This window comes from Tachysurus vachellii, chromosome 4 (genome assembly GCF_030014155.1).
Source record: "Tachysurus vachellii isolate PV-2020 chromosome 4, HZAU_Pvac_v1, whole genome shotgun sequence".
Lineage (NCBI taxonomy): Eukaryota > Metazoa > Chordata > Actinopteri > Siluriformes > Bagridae > Tachysurus > Tachysurus vachellii.
The window spans coordinates 4,782,813-4,803,410 of record NC_083463.1 but is presented as its reverse complement, the minus strand read 5'-3'; the positions used below and the strand labels follow the sequence as shown (position 1 = coordinate 4,803,410).

Genomic DNA, 20,598 nt, shown 5'->3' with positions numbered 1-20,598 from the left:
AGCAAACAGATTCTGTATAAAATGTGGACATGAGAGATCAAGAGAGAAGAAAATGTATTTTATTTCTTTAAAGTAATTAGCAAAATAAAAAGTCTGGGTTTGTGTGGGACCACCAAAACTTGATGGTTTGTGTGGGACTTGATGGTGCTGTATCTTTTCCCTGATGTTAAGTGAACAAACTTTGTGTCCTGAATGAGTTGAAGTCTTTGATGATGATGATGATGATGATGATGGCCTTCTTTTGCAGTCCGCTAGCACACAGTGTCCAGGTCAGGGTAAGACTCGGAAAGGTTACTGATCAAAAGGTCAGGGGTTCAATTTGGATTCTTCAGGAAGGTTCTTAACCTGCTCTGCTCCAGATGTGGGATATGCAGGAAAAAGTAATAATTGTGCTGTAATACATAAATTACGTGTCAAAGTCTTATGTCCCAATAAAGACAATGATAATAAAGTCACACCTCCTCACGCTTACGCTCGTTTATTTAGCTGACATTTTTATCCAATGGATTATCAGTCGAGACCAAATGAGCAGCTGAGGGATAATACGTGTACAGATCTAGAGATGATCTCCTCTAAAGCTTCTAAATGAGCAATAAAAACATCTCCACGTGGCTCCTGAAAGATTACGACAGGAAAGTGTGAGCCCTAACGTCAGGAGAACGCAAGGTCTAGAGCAAATCCTGGATCATAAAAAGCTTTAAAACTCTTAGTGCTGAGAATAAACATAAGGGAGGATGTGAGGAAGGAGAAGTGCTGAAGAAGCATGAAAGGTGGTGGTGGTGAAGTCTGACGATCTGGAGGTCCAGGACGTGTGCTGACTCCGTCCAGTCGTGACTCATGCAAAAGGAGAAGACACAAAAATGAATAAATGAAACATAAACCTGAGACGTTTTGAACGTAACGCTTGAGCATTATAGTAAAAAAAATTCAACAAGTCGATTTACTGCTGCAGCGACAAACAAAAAACATTATATATGTTTAATAAATCAGTTAGAAAATGGTTTTGTCCTTACCTTCTTCTTCATAAAGCCCATCACTTACCAGTCACACACTCCGCTTCAGGAAAAATAGGAATTTTGCTCTTTTTGTGAGGATTGGGGGTGGGGGGGTGTTTTGAAATGGTCTTTATATTTTCAGCCGTTTAATATTTTTTCTTCTTTCTTTCTTTCTTTTTTTTAAAACGAGTGCCGCAGAAGCAGCAGCTTGCGTTTCTTTTCTTTTTTTTTTTTTGCTTCTTTTTTCGGCTGATATTTTTTCTAGACCATTTCAATTCTTTATTTTTTTGACATTTCAGAGTAAGCCAGGAGAAGCAAAGCAGTCATACAAATCATTAAAACTCATACATAAAATATGTACACACATACACACAAACTAACTATGTTCTACGTGTGGCCCCAAACGTGCTCTTTGAAATTAAAAGTTAGTTACCGGATCGGGATCTTTACAAATTAAACATGGCTTCTTATTAGAGAAGATTCACAGAAAAGTAATTCATTCAATGTCAATGTTTTTTTTTTTACACTGTGAAAAAGAAATCCTGAACGGTTCCCGACGGAGACGTCGGCTCGGCGTTACCGCTAGTACATAAAACATGAACGTCATACTCAAGGCAAACCGCTTCTTAATTAAAAACCGTCTGACAAAAAAATTAAAGAAACAGGAAATGATGCAACAGTGGAGATGGAGCTGAGTCAGGGGACCTCTTCATCTGCGCCAGGAGCGGGGCTCGTTATCGTCTTCTTCCTCGTCATCGTCCTGCAGCAGCGCGTCGTCCACCAGAGTGTCCTCCTGGAACTGGAAAGCAAAGACACATCAGCGTGATCCTGTCGATCATCTTAAACAGACAAACAGTTTGGTTTAGAATTTCATGCCACAGATCGATCAGGTCATCCTATGCTTATTCTCTCTGGCAGATACCACAGACACAAAGTCATGATGTCACATTAAAACCTTATGTCTCATGCACACTCTACATCCTTGTGCTGGTAAAGTTCATGCTTAATACAGCGCACTTATAGTTTGGCTCCATCTACTGGCAACGTTCTGTACTGGTCTTCGTTCTGTAAATCCATCCCTTACCAAAATACTCTATGGTGAACTTATTAACAGTCAGCGTGTAATGAGTCTGCGCACACGACTCAATATGACTCATCATATTCGATTAGCAATTCAAATCGATTCACAATTGGATTCGATGCTGATTCACAAAACATATGAATGTGACTTAAGCCTTCAGCCTGTTACGAGACACACGGCTGTAGTTTATCAGTGATAATCTGATCTAATAATAACGCTGTTGTGTGAAAGGGACATGAAGCAGACCTCCTCTTCCTCCGGCTCTGCCTCGTCGGCGTCGGCTGTGTTCAGAGACACCGCTGGTTTGTACCAGGACAGACGCAGTTCCTGATTGTTAAACCTCACGCCATGAACGGCAGCCTGCAGAAGGGGAAAAAAGGTCGGGATCATCCGAAAGAGTGTGAGTGAGTGTTAATGACTCAGTGTTAGTGCCTGACAGTGTCAGTCAGGTAGAAAGAGCAAATGATCCTGTGAAAGTAAGTGTGTGTGTGTGTGTGTGTGTGTACCTGTTCAGCCTCTGCTCGGGTTCTGAAGGTGATAACAGCACTGAGACTGGAGTCCTCCATCTGACAGTCCTCAATTTCCCCAAATTGCTGATGGGACAAAAACCCCACACACATTTACACTTTTAACACAGACACAAAAGAAACAGTGCCATCAGCGCAGACAACCAAAAATTAAAATGAGTAGATAAAATGTTTTAAAATGATAATGGAGTTTGTGTGTATGTGTGTGTGTGAACACACGTATGTTAGACTCACGGCAAAGTGTGGCAGCAGATCCACTCGTTCGGCCTCGGTGAAGCCACTGATCTCCAGAGCACGGGGTCGATGATCCACCACAGAATGGGTAGAAACTCCCCTTGGTCTGCCTCTGATGCCCCTACCGCGTCCTCGTGCTGATCCCCGACCCCGGGCATGGGCCCCCCTCCCTCGCCCTGGGGTCAGGATACCCCGCTTAGCTGCCTAAAGAGGGAGAGACAAAGAACTGAGTTCTTCACACCCCAACTTGTACAAACCTGTATTTGGTCACCATAATTTTTTTTTAACATGTACAATACACCACTGCCTCCTAGTGGAGGTTTTAGGAACTATAGGAAGCAGTGTACACAATAGTCCACATGTGCGTGTATACCTCAAGCTGCAGCTGCGTGTATCTGAGTTTGAGCTGAGCTGTGTCTTCTCCAGCTTGTGCTTTCTTGTAGAGATCGAGTTCAGTGTCCAACAACTCCTTCTGAGCCTGAACACACACACAATGACTATGAGAGACAGAACCAAACAAACAGTCAACAGAACTGGGTTCTCTGACAGATACTACTACACAGATCCCTACTACAGGCATGTAATCGTAGTGTAACGTGTGTGTGTGTGTGTGTGTGCGCACGCGCACATACCTGGGCCTTGGTTTTGATGCCACTATGCAGTGTGTGTGCACTGGACAGGCCCTTGATCTCCTCCTGCAGTTTGCTAATGCTGTTTGTCAGAGCGTTCAGCGTCTGCATCACCTGAGCTTTGTCTTCCGCTTTCATTGCCTTGTTCTTCTCTAGCTTAGAAATCAGCAGCTGAACAAATAAACACACACACACCACACACACAGTCAACGTTTCTCAGCAAAAAGCTCTGACGGTAGACTCTGAATAGCTGTTTATCAGAGACTCACTTTCTGCGTATCAATGTGCTTCTCCAGAATCTCCTGCTTCTTCTTCCTCACATCTTGCTGAAGTTTAAGAGCCTCCTTCCAGAACAGTCAGGAAAAAGTCAGCGTTTATTTTAGAAATTATATAAAAAATAAAATAACTTAATATTATAGTTTGAGGTGCATCCTGGGAAATCATCAGAGGAGTCAGTGCTGATCCTCAGGACTAACCTGCTTCTTCTTCAGGGCGTCCTCAGAAGTTGGGGCTGTCCCTGTCGCTACACCCTTTTGTCCTGGCTTCATTGCAGCTGGGTTGTAAAAAGTCTTTGTGAGTCCAGTAGAGGTGGAGAAGACCTGCAGAGATTAAGCAAAATATCTAGTCTGTCTCAAAGACACAAACAGCACACGTTAAACTGCCGAGAGGAGAAAAAGACGAAGCACCTTTCCTTCGGCCGCTGCCGGTTTAGAGAAGCCCAGACGGTCCTTCACTGAAGAACGGGCGGCGCTCTGTGAAGACTGGAAACACGAATATATTAAAAATTATAGACGGAAATTGTGTAGCAAAGAAACGCGATACTGCTTAAAGTATAATCCGGTGCTCCGACCTGTGACGGAGGCGTGGCGTCCTGCAGCGGCTCTGTGCTGTTAGAGGGCAGAGGACCGAGACGATCTTTCACTGACTGCTTCAGACTGGTGGCTTCAGGCTGTGCCACATTCTGATACAACGGGAAACAACACGCACTTTACACTCACGACCACTGAAGTTGATGCTAAAGCCTCAGTAATGCACAGAAAACTTCAGATACCATTTACACTTTAATATTCTGTGTATACAATGTGCTCCAGTGTTTGGGAATATCATGGCCATGATTTATGCTCAAAATACACACTACGTAGGTAGGATGGTGCGGTGTGGGGTGTGTGTGTACCACGTTGAGCGGGGTGTGCGTCCGGTTGCCAGGTGGCCCGTCATCTCTGTGCCAGTACACTCTGATGAAGCGGTTGTTGAGGACAGCCTCAGTGCTTTGTATAGCGCGCTTCGCTTCCTCTGGAGACTCGAACTGGATCAGAGCACTCTCAGGGTCGTTGTTATAGGCGACCTACACACACACAATAATGAATCAGCGTTGCTGCAGCTACATCAACAAATAGCTTTACAATAATCACCACAACACCATAATATACACAACTACATTTATAATTTCTTACAGTAATTTAAACGTCACGGTTCACATTGCTTTCATTGCAGAATTTAAGAAATAGATTTATGACAGTGATTCATGTTAAAATAACCCTGAAATTACAAAAAAATAAAAAAAGGTTTTAAAAAAAACTTGTTAGAATAGATAAACTGAGATGATGTATACATACAGATGATAAAATATATTTAAAAAATTTGAAAAATAGCTCCCTTTAGACGAACATCTGGACCTCAGAGCACAAACCTGACTAAATGGCTAATCTGTGAAACACTGAGACGCAGCTCACCTGCAGGTTGACAATTTTCCCAAATTTACTGAAGTGCTCGTTAAGTTTGCTGATATTGTTAATCCCAGGTGGAATCTGACGGATGGCCAGCTTAGTATTGGGCAGAGGCAGAGGAAGTGGAAGTAGCATTTTCTTATGGTAGCCATGATGGTTGGGCTTGTTGAAGTTCAGCCTGTGGGAGGACAAATAAATGAATAAATAAAATTGCAAAGCGAAGAAAAAAAAAAAGCAAGCTTAAAGAATAAAAATTGAATAAAAATTTGTTATTACTTACTTATCAAACCAAGGTTTTTTCAAAGGAACGCCCCCATCGTGATGCCCAGCCCCTCTCTTCCTGGAGTCTGATTCTAAAACGATCCGTGCATTATTGCTGTTCAGCATTTTCTCTGTGGGGATTACACAGAAGAGAAACATGCAGAATTCTGTTTCACTTCACACTTCTTAATATACTGTAGGTTTAATTAAAGGTGGGGTCTCCGTTGTTTGAGAAATGCTTCAGAAAACTGAGTCGGGCCACCAAACAAAACAAAAACAAAACTAATGTGTAGCCAATGAGCAGAAAGGGGCGTGTCTTGTCAATATGGGCGGAGAGAGTGTTCAGTGCGCATGTGTGACATCAGCAGAAAGCGGTTTTAACATTGACATGGAGGATAAAAACAAAGAAAGAAAGCGACGAAAGGCTTAAGATAAGGTAAGAAGTAGGAAACTCATTTGTATTACCATAGTATTGCTCATTGAGTTCATTTTTTGATAAAAATATCCCCTCGGTCATCTGCCCCAACAGGTTCCACCATAATACTTGTCTGGTGTATGTGTGGGTGGAGCTATCAAAACAGGGGTGGGACCCATTTGGGTTAGGGGCGTGTTTGTTTTGGTGATTTCAAATGTCAACATTGGCTTTCAAACAACGGAGACCCTGCCTTTAAGAAGACCCAAACCATGTGTTCCACAAAACCACATGGATTAAAATAGAGATAAAAAAAATATACTGTAAATTTACAAATACTAAATTTGACAAATTGTTGAGGTATAAAAAGAATAAAACACTTCAGCATGTGCTGTGACTGAAAAATTATCATCTTCAGCCCACGTCACTGATTCTGTTCCTCCTCACTCACAATACAGAGAGTGATGTTATATGGCATGTACAAGACATTACCCCGATGAGGAAGATCCATCTCTCCCATAGTGAGGCCGATGAGGTTCGGTCGCTGCACGTTGACCCTGGGTCTGTACGCAGGACGAGAGTTCAGACTAGGAGCTTCGGGGTTATACATGTCCGGTTCAAATGAATCTAAAAATAACAACACAGCAAGATGCTTAGTAGAAGCTGGATGCTGGAATCCACCAACACACTAAAGTCCAGGGCTAAAACTCACAAAATCATCATAAATTACCATTACATCAGGTTTCAGGTCTAATGTGTTAAGCTTTTTAATTTGTCTTTTGTTCTCACTACCAACGTTAGGTTCATTTATTAATTAACACACTCACTCAAAACTGTTAATGACATAAAAGTCCCTCATTGGGGAAACCACGAGTGTACGAAAAGCTAGAAGTAAAACTAAATCATGTTTTTAAAAGACAAAATCTTAGTGTAAGCATTTTATAATCTTATTTACAAACGTACTGAGGTTAGTGAGGTTACCGGGGGTGAAGAGGGGAGGCGGTGGCTGTGTGTGTGGGGGTCTGATGCCTGAAGTGACAAGGTGAAGTGGAGGCTGAGGGAGTAAAGGACGAGACGTGGAGACGATGGAGGGGACGGAGCTGGTCATGGAGTTTGGAGGAACATCCAGCGCTGGAAGAGGTGGAGGAGGACCTGAACACAACAGAGAAAAAAAGCTTTATTATGGCTCCTAATTGTTCAGGTTGGTCACTAAGATTACCTTAACGTTACCTGCGACAGGTGGGAGGCTGCCTGGTGCTACAGGGGGCCGGAGATTAACCGGTGGAGGAGGGAGTAGACCTGGAGGCGGTGGCAGACCCGGAGGGGGAGGACCATCCCCGACAGGAAGTGGTGCAGGTGGGAAGGGGAGGATGCTGGGAAGGTTTACGTCCTCCACCACCACCGGATCGCTGCCGTGGTCGAACGGACACATATCACCTCGCATACAGAAACCTTTCTCTGTGTGAGATGGGGGAAAAACACAACAAGAAGTAATTAAAAAACAAAAATAATATTGTGTTGTGTGTATATACACATATACGATCAAATATAAACACTACTGTAATAAATTACAGCAGAAATGTTGCTTAAAATTAATGCTCCATAATTTATTATGCGATTTATGATGCCATCATGTATCCAAAAAAATAATAACTAACTTTGTGACAAGAATAATTTGAGCAATACAAATGTATTGAATCATTTTAATAGTCAAATAAGACCACTGCATGCATGTACATCTACACATATACATATATATCTTTAACACTTTAACTGACATCTCAGACCCTCCTTACCATCGTAGTCACGACAACGCTTGCGTGAAGGGGGCGGAGCAGCTCTGCCATACGGGACCTGGTCTTGGTGGAAATCAGACCAGCTCTCGGTGGTGCTGTTGCCATGGTGCGTAGGAGCGATGACAGTGATGGTGCTGCTGAGAGAAGGTACAGGGAAATGGGCGGAGCTAGGAGCAGAAGCGAGGGGTGGGGGAACGTAGGCCTCAGTGGCCACACCCTCTGGCCGCTCGTGGTCATACTTTGGTTTTCCAGGCTCCCTATCTGTAGAGAAAAAAAAAATAAAACCTGATTACAGGTGAATTAAACTGATCTTTCATGCATATCAAGTCAAATTAAAAAAATGGTATTTTAGTAGGTGGTGTGGCCTCTGTTTTAGTGCACACGTGTGTGTTTCAGCGTGTGCACACACCTCGACTTCTTGACCTGGAGCGGCTACGTGAGCGTGTCCTGGTGCGTTCCCGTTCTCTGTCTCGCTCTCTGTCTCGCTCACGATCTCTTTCTCGGTCACGGTCACGCAATCTATCTTTGCTCCAGCTGCGACTCCTGCTACGACTATAGCTCCGCCCCCTACGTCGGTTGTAGCGTTCACGATACGAGTCACGTCTGGGTGGAGGACGCTCGTACTCTCTCTTTCTGGACCGATCGTCTTTCTTACGTTCATCCATCCTCCTGTGAGACGGATAATTATGTGTGAGAATAACTCAAGTGATTGATAGTTATTATCGTTGTGACTATTATTTAAAACCTGTGTGTGTCTGTGTTTTACCTGCTGTCTCGGCTGTAACGTGAGCTGGGCTGAGGACTGTGGTTCACTCTCCTCGAGAACTTCTTCTCTCGTTCATCATCCCGACTCACAAGCTACACAAACACAAAATGGTAAAGATACAAAAACACACAAACACACACAAACACACGCAAACACACACAAACACATCTACTTCTCTCACCTCGTCTTTCTTCTGCTCGTCTTTTTCGGAGCGTGTGTGGGTCTCTGTCCTGCCTGTAGAGCTCAGTGTCTCAGCCTGAGGTAGGTAGCTCTTTGTGTTCACAGCTTCAAAAAGTTTATCCACAAACGTCTGAGTCTCTGCACAAACACAAAAGAGTCCTCAGAAGCGTACAGAAACTGCTTAAGTTCCTAGTTGAACAAAAACCTAAACCTAAACCTAATCAGATATCAAGCTAAATGTCAGAATAATCCTTACCCTTCTGGAGGAATACATCCAACTGGTCTATGCATAGTGCTCTAAGCTCTTTCTCTGACTTGTCCTTCTTCACCAAGGCCACCACGTATTTAGCGAGTGCAGACGGGTCAGCGTCACATCTGCACAAGACACAGCAAACCAGTGAGACGTTCAGTTTGTGTGTGTGTGTTAGTATATATATATATAAAATAAGACAAAAAGGTAACATATTATACATATTATATAATATACATATTATCTAATAATTTTGTCTAATGATTCTGTGAATTTTTTTTTCATGCCTTACAACCTCCTTCATACCGTGTAAACAGCTGCATTGTGTAAATTTTTTTTTTTAAAGCTCTCTATAATGAACTGTACATAAAGAAAAAAATCTTTAAAAAAAGTGGACTTTTATTTTTTACTGAATAAATGAAAAAATATATATATTTTTTTTAATTTTCATATATTTCCATATTTTAGTGAAAGTAAAACTTCTAACATTGACTTTAACTTATTCGATATTATTCAGATTAAAACCAACTCTTTCTTGGGGAGGGATATTTATTAAAAGTACAATTTTATTCAAAATCATTGCTAAAGAAAATACTTTCTAAATTTGTTTTTAAACAAATCTTGCATTATATATATATATATATATAAACATAAAAATCCCAAAAGCATAGAAAATGTATAAAATTTTATGATAAATGAATCAGTTAAATTTTCAGACATCTACGTTTTTTAATTTACAAAATATTTTCTTTTTATACTCCGTGATCTCTGCTTTATTTTAAATATGTTTTAAAAATATGTTTAAACCCCTTTTGGACACATTAATTAATTTTTTTACACCCTTCTAATTTCTTGACTGAACGCTGCAGGGATTTTAATACGAAACTGTGTCTTTATTTCTACTTAATATTTTAACTTTTTTTTTTACTTCAGACGAGCTCAAGTTCAGTTAAACAGCCAGTTGAACGGGAAACAAACAGCACTGTGAACTAAACTCGACGTTTTGTTCATGAAACGAACAACATAAACTCGTTTGCAGCTTATAACTAGCTTCACGATGCTAACTGGCTAACACGTTAAACCGAACCGTAGTAGTGGCTATGCTAAGCTAACATGCTAAGCTAACATGCTAACCTATACACTTACATTGGTTCGAGGGTTTTGGAGAGCCACGTCTTCAAGGCATCGAGGTTTTCAATCATCATTTTGCAAAGAAATAAAAGGAAAATGAAAAGAAAAAGAAAAACAGATCAGCTAAAGTGCTGAAGGTGAAAAGTGCTAAGCTACCAACACACCAGGCCAAGGATGCTAATGCTAATGCTAACGCTAACAAGCCAAACTACGCGCAGTTTTCACTCATTATTCCAAACATGTTATTTTTGACCAGCATGACAGGCGGAAAGAGCAGGATATTACAGAATAGTATTCGGCTCTTATCAGAATTTAGATTTGACCATTTCGCGTGGAAACGTTTAGAAAATAATCCCGATACTTTTCTCGATTTTTCCTCTTTCCCACAAACGGCGAATGTTTGTTCACGTTCTGAGATCTCGCGAGATTAACCGTTCTGTTTGATCTCATTGGGAAATATCGCGAGAACTCGTGCTGTCGCTAGAGGGCGTTCGGTGAACGTCGTTTCGAACAAAGAATTTTGGACCAATCACAGCGCAGCTCTGATCTTGGAAACTACAACAGTTTTTAATCTTAGAGAGGAGGCGGGGCTAAACCCGTTACTAGGTAACACTTCTTATGAAGACTGTGATTGGCTGTTTAATAAATAAGGAGCGCTTTTAAATGATGGTCTGTTATAAACCTTCACTTTGTCTCTATGTTAAGATTTTTGAGTTTATAGCATGTAGGGATTATGTTTATGACTGATCATAATAGAGATGTGCTAATATAATATAAATGTAATGTAAATATAAATATATTAATCTAATATAAAATGTGGGGGCACGGTGGCTTAGTGTTTAGCACGTTCGCCTCACACCTCCAGGGTTGGGGGTTCGATTCCCGCCTCCACCTTGTGTGTGTGGAGTTTGCATGTTCTCCCCGTGCCTCGGGGGTTTCCTCCGGGTACTCCGGTTTCCTCCCCCGGTCCAAAGACATGCATGGTAGGTTGATTGGCATCTCTGGAAAATTGTCCATAGTGTGTGATTGTGTGAGTGAATGAGAGTGTGTGTGTGCCCTGCGATGGGTTGGCACTCCGTCCAGGGTGTATCCTGCCTTGATGCCCGATGACGCCTGAGATAGGCACAGGCTCCCCGTGACCCGAGGTAGTTCGGATAAGCGGTAGAAAATGAGTGAGAGTGAGTAATATAAAATGTAATGTAAATATAATTTTTTTTCTATAAAATGTAAATATATTAATCTAATATAAATGTAATGTAAATATAAATATATTAATCTAATATAAAATGTAATGTAAATGTAAATATATTAATGTAATTTAAAATGTTATGTAAATACATAAATCTAATATAAAATTTAATGTAACTAAATATATTAATCTAATATAGAACATAATGTAAATATAAATATATTAATCTAATATAAAATGTAATGTAAATATCATTTTTTTCTAGTATAAAATGTAAATATATTAATCTAATATATATGTAATGTAAATATAAATATATAAATCTAATATAAAATGTAATGTAAATTAAATATATTAATCTAATATAGAACATAATGTAAATATACATATATTAATCTAATATTAAATGTAATGTAAATGTAAATATATTAATGTAATTTAAAATGTTATGTAAATATATAAATCTAATATAAAATTTAATGTAATAAATATATAAATCTAATACAGTGATACCTCGAGATACGAGTGCTCTGACATACGAATTTTTTGAGATACGAGCTGTGATTCGACCAAATTTTTGGCAAGAGATACGAGCAAATTTTTGAGATACAAGCATCCGAGCCGCCGGAGAGTCGAAAAAGGGGCTGTGTGAGGTGCCGACCATCTGCGGATCCGTAATTTTTGGATCCGTTAAAAAATGTGAACTCGTGCGACTACACCGCATCTGATATGCCGACCGGACAGGTTTTTATTAAAACGACCGGCAGATGTTAGCGAGGAAAGAGTGACAAAAAAGGCAAAAACAAGTGAAGAGAAAAGCGATGAAGAAAATTCAGCAAAATTAATGTAAAGAAAACAGAAATTGTAGCAATAAAGTTCAGTTAAGTTAAGAGAAATCAAGCATCACGTTAGTTCTGACAGCTTCTGACCGGATCTCTGCATGTCTGGCAGAAATTTCATCATGGATGACTGCTCATCAGTTAAAGCTCAATCCTAGGAAAACTGAACTGCTGTTCATCACAGGTGACTCATCCCCAGGTCATGACCTTGCTATATCCTTGCACAACGATCTGATCTCCCCTTCAGCCACAGCTCGCAACCTTGGGGTAACCATGGACAATAAACTGTCTTTTTCCTCTCATGTTGCTAATGTGACTCGCTCATGTCGGTTTCTTCTCTTCAACATTAGAAGGATTCGGCCCTTTCTGTCCACACAGGCTGCTCAGGTACTTGTTCAGTCTCTTGTCATTTCTAGACTGGATTAGTGCAACAAACAGCTAGCAGGTCTACCTATGAACGCAATCCGTCCTCTGCAAATGATCCAAAATGCAGCTGCACGGCTTGTTTTCAACCTGCCAAAGTTCTCACACCACCCCGCTGCTGCGATCCCTCCACTGGCTTCCGGTAGCTGCACGCATCAGATTCAAAACACTGATGCTGGCCTACAAAGCCAAAAATGGACCAGCTCCCTCTTACCTCAAAGCCCTCATCACTCCTCGCACTGCACCCCACACCCTCCGATCTACCAGCACTGCTCGACTGGTTCCACCATCTCTCAGGGTAAGAGGCAAGTTTACTACAAGACTCTTCTCTGTTCTGGCACCAAAGTGGTGGAACGAACTTCCCCTAGAGGTCCGGACAGCTGAGTCACTGGATATTTTCAAGCGGCGGTTGAAGAGATACTTATTCAGGAAACACTTCAACTAGCACTTCTTTCCTTATCTTTTGCATTTAAAAAAAAAACAAAAAAACAAAAAAAAACAAAAAAAAAACAAAAACCTGACACTTTTTCATTGTAACTTTGAACAAATGTTTTAAACTCATGGTATCTTAAGTATGTAACTTAGTGATCCAGCATTAATGTATTCAATGCTAGAGATTTAAGCACTTATGTACGTCGCTCTGGATAAGGGCGTCTGCCAAATGCTGTAAATGTAAATGTAAATGTAAATGTTCTGGCAGGCCACGTCGTCAAGCGTGCGTCAGCTGTTAATCAGCTGTCCACGACGCGCACCAATCCGGTTACGACATCCATATTACCCGAACATTTAAATTCCCATTCATAGAGCCGCTCTAGCGCTTCGCTGCTGCCGTGATCTAAACTCCCTCCTCCAACCCCGACTCCACCATGCCGGAACCTGTGTTCATTGTACCAGTTTACGTCTTAAATCTCCACATATTTTTCTCTCTCTCTCTCCCTCTCTCTAATTATTTATTTATTCATTTACTATTTTCCTTTCCTATTTTTAACTCTATGCATGATTAATGGTTCTGTTATACAGGGGGTCTATTCTATTTTCTAGTTGCTGCTCTCCCCGCTCTAAATGAAGTTTAGTTAAGTTCCATTTAAGTGTAAAGTAGCATTAAGAGTGTACAGTAGCGAGTAAGTGAACGAAAGTGAAAGTGTAATTCGAAAGAACGAAAGTGGCCCCAACAGTGGCAGCTTGGTGAGTTGGGATCGAACTCACAACCTTCCGATTGGTAGCCCAACACCTTGATCACTAGATTATTCACAAGCAAGTCACAGAAATTATTAAAATACACACATACCAGTGTTTTTTAGCAATATAATGAGTGTGTAGTCAAACTCAGTGATTCGAAGCAAAGCGCCTGATTGGTCGCCTGCTGCAGAACTCACTATGACATCACAAACTGCACGATAGAGACACACGGACGACGTAAACGACTTTCAACACAACTTTAATAATCATTTTCCGAGTGTGTATACAAAGCATATTTTTTTCAAATCTGTACAGAACAGGGAGACATTCATTTCAAAACTCTCTCTCACAACCGATCGTACCTGGAAAGTGCAAAAAAAAAAAAAAAAAAAAAAATTACAATTCGGCGGGAATAAAAATCATGCTGTACATACAGTATATATATAAATAAGCACAGATATACACACACACTTACACACACAACCATTGGTGACAGTTAAATCACAGGTCTGATATGATTAAATTGGTTTTGTTAAATAGATTTTTATTTTTTTTTACTTTTTTTTTTTAACTTTGTGGAATGCTGCAGTAGGTGAAAGGTCACGAGCAGGACATGGCTCTAAAATCACGAGAGGATATCTGGGAATTTAAAAGGCACTCCATTTTCATAATAAAAAGAAAGGAATTATAAAGAAAAGAAAAACTAATAAACAACAACAACATTATTCAAAAGACTCAAGTGTAAGGAAGAACTTTCACCGTTTTAAAAAAAAATGGTGTCTAAAAAGTTGCTTACGATGACTGGTCTTGTAGTGTTTATTAGCTTAATCTCCATTTGCAGCTCGAATACAGAAACAGGAAGCACTTCAACCGAGCAGGTTACAGGAAGAAAAAAAAAAAGAAAAGAACACACAGCCCAAGGGCCACGTCCCAAACGCTCGAATGCTGGTAACATGCTGCACACACACACACACATCAGTGAAGATGAAGCCCAAACCCATAGCTGAGTCGTTGTTATGAACGCTAATAAAGGCTTATAAAGCTAGAATATGTAAAGCTTGTGCTGTTTATCAAAAATAAACTAAAACAAACGTGGGGTAATGAAACGGTCCCATTGACCGACCCTGACGTAGATCATTGTCCTATACAAGTGTTTTATTCCTCTTACGACGCTGCAATTTGTGATTTATTACCAAAAGACGCTTGGAATTTTTTACCCAGTTACATTTAATGCTCTGTGATTAAAGTAAATGTAGAGCGCCTGGTGTACGAGGCCCTGAGTGAGCTGTTACTATAGAAACAAGAACGTATTCAGAAACATTTATTCTCTCACTCAAGAGCCTTGCTGTGGAATTAGAATGTTACTATTCATAAATAAATAAATATTATAAATAAATAAACAAAAAGCTGTTCTAACGAAATTATCACAAATTGTTTGTTTTTCTGGAGAGACAGAGGCATCGTGAACTACACTTATAGTCCTGTAAAGAAACCTACAGTAATGTTAGTAACACATACACTCTCACACACACACACTCACTCACATACATACACACACTCACACACATTCACAAACACTCTCACACACACACTCACTCACATACACACTCACACACACTCACTCACACACACACTCACACACATTCACAAACACTCTCACACACACATTCACACTCACACACACATTCACTCACACACACACACACATTCACTCACACACACACACACATTCACTCACACACACAAACACTCTCACACACACAAACATTCTCAAACACTCTCACACACACACTCACTCAGATACACACACACACTCACATACACACGTTCACACTCTCACACACACATTCACAAACACTCTCACACACATTCACAAACACTCTCACACACACATTCACAAACACACAAACACACTCGCACACACATTCACACACACACACACACACACTCTCAAACACACATTCACAAACACACTCAAACATTCTCAAACACTCATGCACACACTCACACATTCACAAACACGCTCACACACACACACTGACATACACACATTCACAGACACTCACACACACACTCTCACACACACTCTCACACAAACACTTTTACACTTTTACTCTCACACACAGGTCACCTGTCTCTCCTTGGTTAAGCACACGTGTCCGGCCTACATTTATTTAAATAATCACACACCTCCACATCTAAAAAAAGGTGTAAATAAATACCTAGTAAATAAATACCTAGTGTGTATAAACAGACAGAGTAAACATTACTTATTACAGGACTTATTACATTGTTTTCTAAAAGAATGCTGATATTTTCAGTTTAAAGGTTAATAAGGATTTTATAACTGTTAATACAAACTCAGTAATAACACTAAACCCTTTACAGCACACAACCCTGGGTTCTAACGTGCTCGAGCAGGGTTATGAAGAGTCACAAAACACAGTAGCACTTCCTATGAAAGCCATATTTACCTCATCCTTTCGTGTTATAATGCACTCATAAAGTATTACACACGGAATTATGCCTGACAACAAACACTTTATAACACATTATATATTCTCATAATGCACAAACCAAACCTTTGGAAAGCTGCTTATAATGCGTCATGTTATGGCTGTCCAATGCACGATAAAGCTCTATAAAGTCTAATAAATTGTAATACACAGTGCATTTTTCCTTATGAGAGCATTATAACACGATTATGAGCATGTCCAGGGTTTATTATACACACGACCTTGGCAGACTGTGTTCCGAAAAGGCATTAACACATCGTTTACATTTATAAGCCGTTATAATGCGTTATGAATCTGGGCTTCAGGACACTTCAGACGATCACGTGATGTGAGATGACGTACATTAACACTACAATTAGGGTGGAAGGATATCGTTTGGGACGTGCCCTATTGACCCGGGGCGAGCACGACGTCACCCCATCGCACAGGAAGCACACGGCAGAGCACCACACCCTCGCTGACATCATCACTCCAGCATTTGGCATTGAACAGGGTCTGATCAGAGAGAATAGAGACACACCGATGACAATGCCCCCCCCCCCCCAACACACATACACACACTCCCCCAAGAAAAAACCCCTCACACGATACCTAAGATATGAATGTTTTCTGAACAGCGTGTAAACGTTAAGGCTGGATGAGACGACAGAAATATCAGACGCTTAGAAAAGACGAGACGGAAAATCCGTCGTGATACAAAATCCGGTTCCAAACTTTCTGTGGTTTATTTTAAAAAGCCGAGTTAAGAAATCCGATTCCTCAATTGTTTTTCACTCTAGAACACTTTGACAAACTTTATCCACAAAATGAAATACAAATATAGATTTCTCTCTTTCTCTCTTTCTTTCTTTCTTTCTTTTTTGGTTTCAGACTCCAGTGAACACATTTTTAAAACTAGATTAAAGATGAATATAAAAATGAAACGTTCCATGTTTTGTCCGGAAAATGATAAATTATTAACAATAAATATGTTAAGACCAAAATATGAACTGTTTCTGTGAGAAAGATTTCTTTTATTTCATTTGTTTTGGGTTTTTCTTTTCAATTCATCATGATTTATTTATTTATTTTTATTATATTTCATCAACGTTCCTGCTTTTAACTCGTGCTGTTCGTCCACACGGACGATCCGTTTTAATCCGCTGAAAGTCGAATGATGTGCAATTTTAAATAATAAAATTTAAAACCCTCTGATTTTTTTTCCCCCTTCAGTTTTTACTCATTACTACATGAAAGTTTTAACAAAGAGAAACACAAAGTCATGCAGCGAATCCCTCCAGCTGAACGACATGTAAAGTGCTAAAGTGAAAGCGTTTTAATTTCGACTCAGAAATTGTCCTGAATTCTTCCAAAACATTTCCGAAATTTTGTTTTATTTGTTTTTAATGTTAATGTTATACACTTTCCCATGTTTGCAAATAACTACCTTTAATATTTCAACTTTAAGACCTGCTTAAAAACTCTTTTATTAAAAAAAAAAAAAAAAAAATAAAAAATTCCACAGTTATTAGAATTTCTACAAAAATAAGTTGCTTGTTAGTTTACAAATCTACAGAAAAGTGTGCGGTCACATCGTTCTCCATGAGATCGGTCACAAAAACATATCTGGTGTCTGGCTGCAAGGCTAAAAACTATTTTTAGACATGCGAATTTATTAGACTTTAGAATTTTGTTGCTGTTAATTAAACAAAGAGTATTTTAGTCAAGAAAAAAAAAAATAATGTAGTGGTACGAGGAACTGGAAACTAATCACCAGTGTGTTCCTGAAGTGTTTGTATTTCACTGTGCTGACAATTACAGGACCGTGTCGTACTTTTTATTCATTTATAGCTACACTAATGTTGTGTAACTGAACAGAAACAGAAATGAACATCTCTTCTCTTTCCTGGTCGGCCGCTCGCTGGTCACGTTATGGCTCTCTGGTCACGTTATGGCCCTCTGGTCACGTTATGGCTCTCTGGTCATGTGCCTCTGGTCATGTGCCTTCAATAAATCTTAAACAAACATCATCTTAGAGAAAACGTTACCTCGTCACTGACTCGTCAGCGACCGCGGTAGACGTCTCCGTGTACCTTGTTGCTATAGAAACGGTAACGTATTACACCTTCCGGCTAATCGGGGTTAGAGAATTTAACAGCTTTGTGGTATTTATTCGTGTCGACTGGAGACGTGAGTGAATGTTGTCCTGAATGTTTTGCGTGTGGAGTCGCAAACGAGCGAGAGTGAACAACAAGGAAGAGAATCGAGAGAAGAAAAAAAAAGAATCAGTGTGTCTCTATGTCTCTAATAATAAGTGAGCTCAATCCTAGAGTTAAGGAGGGAATTTCACACACACACACACACACACACAGACACACACACAGACACACACACAGACACACACACAGACACACACACACAGACACACACACACAGACACACACACACACTTCACCAGTTCAGTAACTGAGCGTGTGTGTGTGGAGATACGCCATCCTGCATAGTAAACAAACTGGGAGTGCATGGCTTCACACTGGAATAGAGACGGATGGCGTCGCCCCCAAGGTGTGTACAGTGTGTACGCGGCAGTTCTCATGCTGTATCACGGGAAGACTCGGACGATTGGTCCGTCGCTGCGTTACAGAATGGAATGTACCGTTATCGGTCTTTAGTAAGGGGTAGAGTTAGGGGGGTTGTATTGCTTTGCTCCTTAGAGTTATGACTAGAGTTATGAAGCCCTTCATCACTGAAGTGTTAAAAATCACTGATTCACCTTCATTTTAATAAATAATGCAGAATTCAAGTAATAAATCGCAAAACAAAACACATTCAGACAGTCTCTCTCTCTCTCTCTCTCTCTCACACACACACATTGAATAGCCTTCCTATGGGTGCATATGATGCATTTGTGTGTTGTGTTGTGAGTGTGTTTGTGTGTGTGTGTGAGAGAGAGAGATAGAAGAAATAAAAGGCAAAAAGATACAAGGCCACTGAAAAGAAATGGAACTTTTTTCACACACACACACACACACACACACACACACACACACACACACACACACACACACACACACACACACAGTGTTGCAGTGGTGTTACAGGTGTTAGCGCGTGTGTGTTGATGTGACTAGGGGTGTTAATCGAATCCGACACACTCAGCTGGACCTCAGCGCCCGCGCCAGTCCAACACACTCGCCGAAGTCCGCAAGACACACCATGTACACACTACACTTCCTTCCTCACTCCGTCCCGATTGGTGAATGGCTGGGTGGTGGGCGGAGTCAGATCGGCTCCTGGGTGGGATATTCGGTCTCTCCGGATGAAATCTGATTCATGCGTTTGCTGGAGCCCCAGAGCTTCCGTGTGATCTGACCTGAACGCATCTGAGAGAGAGAGAGAGAGAGAGAGAGAGAGAGAGAGAGAGAGAGAGAGAGAGAGAGAGAGAGAGAGAGAAATCAAAAAGGTAACAGGACAGGAAGATGAAGCGGAGGCCAAGAACAAATAGAAAGAGGGAAAGGAAATCAAGAGGGGGAAAAAAGAAGCAAAGGATGAGGAGAAAGGGAAGAGGAAGAGGACATAAAAAGCAAGAGGAAGCAAAAAGAGAGAAAGTGTACAAAGTGTGGATAAGGATAAGAAGCCGAAGACAAGAAACAGGAAGATGGAGAGGAGGAGAAGGAGGAGGAGGAGGATTAGAAAGAAAGAAATTGGATCAGGCATGAAGGAGAAGAAAATAAAGGAATAGTAGCAATGAGGAGAAAGTATGAAATAGGAATGAGAGGACGGAAGTGAAAAGAAAGAAGACAAAGGAAGGAATAAAATTGCTGAGTCAATGGAATATTACTTTGTGTGTGTATGTGTGAGTGTGTGAGTTTCTGTATGTGTGTGTGTGTGTGTGTGTGTGTGTGTGTGTGTGTGTGTTACCTCGGCTGGTTTGCCAACTCCCACCACGATCAGTTTTCCGTCCTGAAGCCCCACCAACACGTGAGACTGCTCCTTCGGCACCGACACACACCGGATCGGCACACGCATCGCCACCGGACACACACACAGCACCAAGCTGCCATGGCAACCACGAAACGAACATTTCGGTCAGAACAAACATACAGTACACATAGAGAAAAGAAAATACGGAAAGGAAGGGCAGGAAAAAGAAAAGAAGATGGACAGAAATGAAGGAGAAGAGAGTTTGTACCTGTACAGGTCTCTAATGGAGAGAAAGCCCTGCTCGCTGCCGGTGATGATGAACTCTCCTGACACACACACATCTGTCACCTGCTCCTTCAGTGACTCGCTGCACAAGTGTTTCCCGTTCACTGAGTACAGGTGCAGTGTGTTCTTATCCTGAACATCAACAACAAAGTGTCAGACATGGCACACTCCCATGATGCACTGCATGAGACTGTTACAGTGTAAATGTGATGTGAAAACCTGACGTTACAAATGGAAGTTCAAGTGTGTGTGTGTGTGTGTGTGTGTGTGTGTGT

The 20,598-nt window shown here is 40.7% G+C and overlaps 2 protein-coding genes across 4 annotated transcripts in view; both read right to left on the bottom strand.

Moving 5' to 3' along the window:
* Positions 1-462: 462 nt before the first annotated feature.
* rbm26 (RNA binding motif protein 26) lies at positions 463-10,386 on the bottom strand. Of its 2 annotated transcripts, none has more exons than XM_060867490.1 (22): positions 10,005-10,386; positions 8,865-8,983; positions 8,610-8,746; positions 8,429-8,520; positions 8,072-8,331; positions 7,663-7,923; positions 7,097-7,324; positions 6,830-7,018; positions 6,359-6,493; positions 5,474-5,585; positions 5,200-5,371; positions 4,641-4,811; positions 4,317-4,427; positions 4,153-4,227; positions 3,943-4,065; positions 3,736-3,810; positions 3,470-3,637; positions 3,211-3,315; positions 2,838-3,041; positions 2,583-2,669; positions 2,323-2,436; positions 463-1,794 (listed from the first exon to the last, which is right to left on the bottom strand). In XM_060867490.1, the coding sequence occupies exons 1-22, from the start codon at positions 10,061-10,063 to the stop codon at positions 1,705-1,707; spliced, it is 3,087 nt and encodes a 1,028-aa protein (XP_060723473.1). In that variant the 5' UTR covers positions 10,064-10,386; the 3' UTR covers positions 463-1,704. The 2 variants fall into 2 exon arrangements, with proteins under 2 accessions (XP_060723473.1, XP_060723475.1); XM_060867492.1 differs by having other exon boundaries at positions 6,848-7,018.
* A 3,476-nt stretch (positions 10,387-13,862) lies between these two features.
* The window catches only part of nbeal1 (neurobeachin-like 1), a 73,105-nt gene continuing 66,369 nt past the window's right edge, over positions 13,863-20,598 (bottom strand). For both annotated transcript variants that reach the window (XM_060867488.1, XM_060867489.1), the window contains 3 exons: positions 20,307-20,455; positions 20,036-20,171; positions 13,863-19,497 (listed from right to left, as the gene is read on the bottom strand). In XM_060867488.1, the coding sequence (XP_060723471.1) occupies positions 19,396-19,497; positions 20,036-20,171; positions 20,307-20,455 (387 nt within the window). In that variant the 3' untranslated portion in view covers positions 13,863-19,395. The remainder of the gene's footprint in view (positions 19,498-20,035; positions 20,172-20,306; positions 20,456-20,598) is intronic.